The sequence below is a fragment of the Ochotona curzoniae genome, unplaced genomic scaffold (assembly GCF_017591425.1).
Source record: "Ochotona curzoniae isolate NIBS_2020 unplaced genomic scaffold, NIBS_Ocur_1.0 scaffold_1852, whole genome shotgun sequence".
NCBI lineage: Eukaryota > Metazoa > Chordata > Mammalia > Lagomorpha > Ochotonidae > Ochotona > Ochotona curzoniae.
Genome location: NW_024467087.1, coordinates 41696706 through 41702111, shown reverse-complemented (window position 1 = coordinate 41702111; position 5406 = coordinate 41696706). Strand labels below are relative to the sequence as shown.

At 45.7% G+C, this 5406-nt stretch overlaps 1 protein-coding gene across 1 annotated transcript; it reads left to right on the top strand.

Moving 5' to 3' along the window:
* The first annotated feature begins 982 nt into the window (after nucleotides 1-982).
* LOC121169091 (DDB1- and CUL4-associated factor 12-like protein 2) lies at nucleotides 983-2275 on the top strand. The gene has a single exon (XM_040999554.1). The coding sequence runs from the start codon at nucleotides 983-985 to the stop codon at nucleotides 2273-2275; it is 1293 nt and encodes a 430-aa protein (XP_040855488.1).
* The last annotated feature ends 3131 nt before the right edge of the window (nucleotides 2276-5406 follow it).

The following is a 5406-nucleotide window of genomic DNA, read 5'->3' as shown; positions in this document are numbered from 1 at the left end:
TGTGGAACAGCACATTAATACTCTGCTTGCAACACCAGAAAGCCATGTAAGCAATGCTCCTCTTTGCAGCTGTTCCAATGCTTCCCAAATTGCAAGGGAACACATCTGTGGGAGACCCAGCTGTCTTAGCAGGATCCTACCTCCCTAAGGCCTCCAGCCATTTGAGCAGTGAACCTGCGTATATGGCTCTGTCTCCCTGACTATCAAAAAAAAAAGTTACAGGAAGAAAGTTAAGATAAGACTGTCTGTGGTTCTGGTGAAAAGGGCTGAGTGGGGAGGAGTCTCCCAAGCATGGCAAAACATATGCAGACCCACTAGCTGCTTGTATTTCATTCTAGGGCCCCCGTGCTCCTGCTGTCTGGAAACCAACTCTTGAGGCTCCGTTCAACACCCTGTACTCGAGACCTGCTTATGCTACACTGCACCGCATGGGAGCACGCTCTGCCAGCCTGTCCAACTGTCCCAACCCATAGCACCAGAGCCCCTCCATAGCCATCACCCTGTGGGGTCCTCCCATCCAATTCCCACAGCCACTTTTCCATTGGCTGTGATTTCAGGCATTTTCTGCTTGCGCCAAATCACACCTCTTCAGCCTTGCCGCCTCCAGCACAGGGCTCTGCTACCTCCAGCAGAGACTGAGGCACAGGGTGGAGCAGCTTCTCAGGACACCACTGCCATCTTAGAATCTCAACCAACAGTCCCTAAAGTTCATTCAGCTTCCAGGCTCTTGAAAACCTGCACACCAGGCTAAGGCAGAGCAGCCACACGGCCCAAACTACCCTGAGCAAAACAGAACAGCCATAGACTCAGTGTAGACATCTCCTTTGCCACACCACCCAGGGCAACGACAGCGCTGTCTCCCAGGAATTTGCTGCTCCTCTTGCTTGCTGCTGACCACGGTCTAGTAGCAAACTAGTAGCTGCAATCTGAAAGCTCTGAGACTGAAACTGCTGCCACTAGCTCTTTTGAAAAGGACTTGTCTATGGAGACCAGAAAGGGACTGCCAGAAAGGGGCCCAGCAACAGGTCGCTCCCTGGTGCACTACCTGCAGGACCGCCAGGTGGGTGCACAGGGACAGCTGGCACAAAGGGGTTTTGAAAGCCAGCTGAACAGCCTCGCAGCGCGGAGTCTGCCCCACATGCTGAGGGAGCAGCAACTGGATTTGGGAACCCTCGACAAAGTGTTAGCCTCACAATGGCTGAATAGCAGGGAGGTTGTGTGTGGCACCATGTGCAACAAGCTCTTCAGGCTGGATGTGTACTCAGGCCAGATCACACACTGCCCCCTGATGGTGGATAGAGAGCCTGCAGCCAGGAACTTTTCTGACTCTGGTATCCAAGCCATTGAGCTGAATCCCTCCAAGACACTTCTGGCCACAAGGGGCAAGAACCCCAGTAGCCTGGCCGTGTACCAGCTGCCGACCATGGACCCTGTGTGCCTGGGTGACATCCAAGGCCACGAGGATGGGATCTATGCCATTGCCTGGGTGAGTGACAATGTGGTGGTGAGCGGCTCATGTGATGGCACCCTGGCCTTGTGGCAGTTGGACACTGAATTTTTCCACGATACCATTGATTCGCACAGTAGCAGTGGTATTCCTATGTATGGCCACATGCATCCAGCAGATGTGGAAGATAGCTCCATATATACCTCCATATCTCGCAGTTACCGCCCTGTGGGTGCCCTGGCCTTCAGCAGCAAGAACCAGGAGCTGGGATCAGTTTCCTTGGATTGCTACTTCCACCTGTGGAAACCTCAGACCAACCTGTCCAGGCTGTTCTCCTTCAGATTGCCGTACTTTAGAGCAAATGTGTGCATGACCTACTGCGATGAGTTCTCCCTGTATGCTGTGGCTTCCAGTACCTATGTTTATTTTCTGGATCCACGCCAGCTACAGAAGAGTTTACCGCTGCTGAACTGTTTGGGATTTGGTGCCAGTGTGTGCTCAATCAGCTTCTACCAGGACATTATCACATTGGGAACAGTGCATGGCTCCCTGCTCTTCTATGACATCCGTGCCCAGAAGTTCCTAGAGGACAGCTGTGAGATCGGCCAGGACTCTACTCCAGGGTCTGGGAGGAGAATGCTCAAGCTCACCTGTAGCAGGGGCTGGATCAACCAGGATACCTACCGGGCAAACCGGAATATAGATTTGAACCAACTGCCAAGTTCCCTGTACACCCACTGCTACAACTGGCCAGATATGAAGCTCTTTGTGGCTGGGGGGCCTCTCTTTTCTGATCTCCGTGGAAACTATGCTGGCCTGTGGAGCTGAGGATGGCTGCTATTGCTCAAGGTACACATAGCCCTCTCTATTCTCTTCTATCTTCCATTGCTGTGTTGCGTTTATTGTTTTTAATACCCTAAATTTTGCTTTTCAGGAGGAATTCGCCAAATGTTACCCTCCCTCCTCCGTGCAGAGAAATAGAAAGATACTCTCATCATTCAAACTTCTGAACACTTTTCTTCCTCAACTTAAACTGACTTTTCAGATGTACAAATCCCCGAACTTGAGTATATTTCAGTGTTTATCTCGGTCATTGAATGATTCACATGTTCTGTTTCTTTAAGGGAATTCAGTCATGTTCTTAAAGTTGATGATATTTTCTTTTTGCTCAAGCCTGGCATTTCATTATACCCTGTCAGTATTTTTCATCCCAGACATAGTGTATAATCAGGATATCTTCAATGTAAAAGGTTGGTGCCATTCTCTGGAGATCTTACTGTGATTTTATCACATCATTGTGTTTGCTAAATGCACTGGGCTTTCTGGATTGTTTTGTATTGAAAACATTTCATTTGGAATTTCATTTGAAATTTGTGATCTTTAGGCTTGCTTTTTTTTTTTTTTATAGTTTACCTTAGAATCTTGCATCCACATCAATACTGCTGCTCATGAGAGCACTTCATATTTGCCCGGGGTGTAGTTACCTGAATGAACCTGCATTTCAGATTAAGCATAGTATTTAGTATCCGCAGCCTTATGTTAAGCTTCAGTCACTTGCTGTTCTAGATTTCTGCATACAGTTTAGTGTGTGTGTAAGAATCCTGCCCAGGACTGAGTGCCACCCCTCAAAGCAGCGTTCCTAAGTGTGAATGTGAAAGATGTGGTCAACTTTGGGAATGTGTGCAGGAAATTCAGTGTATTTGATATGACTGTTCTTGATATTGAATGTTATATTAAGTCATGTTTTCAAAATCCTGTTCTACCTAAAATAAAGTTGCAAGAAAGGAAATTAGGCTGTGCCTACTCAATTGCAAAGAAAATAATCTTGCTATGTAAATCTCCAACTAGTAATATTTTCATTTCAGGAATTTCAGAGATTGTGTTGTTTTAAATAGTTGAGAGTAGTTTGAGGAAAGGTACTTTGGGACTCTGTTAATTGCAAAATGTGAACCGATGTAGAGTGTGTCTGAGGGGCTGTATGCTGGATGACTGAAAGAAAGAAGAGAAATTGGCTCTGCATTGAAGCTGGCATGACTGTTCTTGGAAGTGGTATTGTATCATGTCTGTTTTTCGTTAATGTTTGTAAAGAGTTTTTTCATTTACTGGAAAGAAAGTGTTGTTGGTGGGAAGAAGCTTGAGAAATCTGACATTCACTGGGTTGACTCTCTGAATGAGGACAACAGGCAGGTGAAGACAGGGTATGGGTCTTTAATTCCTATGTGGGGTAACCAGGGGCGCACACACTTGGACCATGTTCTGTTCCTTCCCAGGGCACGGGCAGGGAGCTGGGTGGGAAGTGGAGCAGCTCAGAAGTGATTCAGCCCCCTCTGGGATGCCTGTATTCTAGGCAGCCCCTTTACAAACAGAGCTGCTAATCTTTCCCCCATTGGCCCCAAGCCCATTTTCCCTTAATGCTTTGGCACTGAAATGGTGCTTTGGTGTGGCATATCAGAATCAGGAGATGAAAAGCATGAAAGAAAAGCCAAGTAAAACAAGAGCTGAAAAAGAATAAAAAATGCAAACTAACAAGTAAAGTTGTCTATTCCTGCAGAATGGATCCATTTTTATGTGGTGTCCTTATTTCCTAAGCAGAACTTTGAAATGACACACAAGAGTTTTGAATTCAGTCTGGATTGTAATTAAAAAAATACACAAACCAAATCAAGCAACAAGATGATCTATATTTTTAAGATTTATTTATTTATTACAAAGTCAGATATGCAGAGAGGAGGAGAGACAGAGAGGAAGATCTTCCGTCCAATGATTCACTCCCCAAGTGACTGCAAGGGGCGATACTATGCCGATCCGAAGCCAGGATCCAGGAACTTCTTCCTGATCTCTCACACAGGTGCAGTGTCCCAAGGCTTTGGGCCGTCCTCGACTGCTTTTGCAGGGCACAAGCTGGGAGCTGGGTGGGAAGTGGAGCTGCGCGGATTAGAACCTGCGCCTATATGGGATCCCAGCGCTTTCAAGACGAGGACTTTAGCCGGTAGGTTCCAGTGAGTTCTGGTGATGAGAATCATTTCCTAATCAGGCATGCAATTGTGAAATTTAGATACAGTCTACACTGTAAACACCCTAAGTGTTAGATAAGAAGAAATATGGAGTCATTCTTTTAAAGAGTAAGGTACATTTACAACTTGTAATAGGTATTTTCAAGGACTGGCATTGTGACAAACTGCAATAAGACTGCACTTGCAGCTCTGGCATCCCATATCAGAGAGGCTATTTCAATCCCAGCGATTCTGCTTCCAAAACACCATCCTGCTAATACACCTCAGAAGGCAGTGGATAACGGCTAAGGAACTAGGGCCCCTAACATCCACTACAAGACCTGTTGGACTTCCTGGGTTCTGGCTACTGTGGGTATGTGGGTATTTAACTAGCAGGTGAAAGACATCTATATTTCAGTCTCTAGGTCTCTTCCTCTTTTTTTCTCTTCCTGTCAAGTAAATAAACAACAAAATTTAGAGAAGAATTTTAGATTCAGTAGCAATATCCTGTATACTCACATATCAAATATTGCTCATGCTTGCTTGGTGGATTTTCAGTCATTTCCATAAACACATATATTGCTATGCTAATACCATATGCCAACAGTTCATGTACGTCATAAGAAACTTGAGTTACTGAGAGGAGCAGAACTAATGCTAATGAGGTTCCAATACATATCAGTATGTATTGTAGAGGCTGATACAAAAATTAATAACATGAAGAGTCTTCAGGAATTCATAGAATGCAGGGCTGTGTTTGGCACAGTGGTTAAGGCACCATTTCAGATGTCCACATTCCACATCAGAGCTGCCAACCCAACTCTAGCTCCAATTCCTAATTCCAGGTTCTGGAATATCTTCAGGTCAGTCCACATTATTCAGCACTGTAAATCACCATCACCATGGATACAATCACCTATTGAAGAGACCTGTGGAGTACAGCTGGGGCCACAGTTTCTCTCTAAC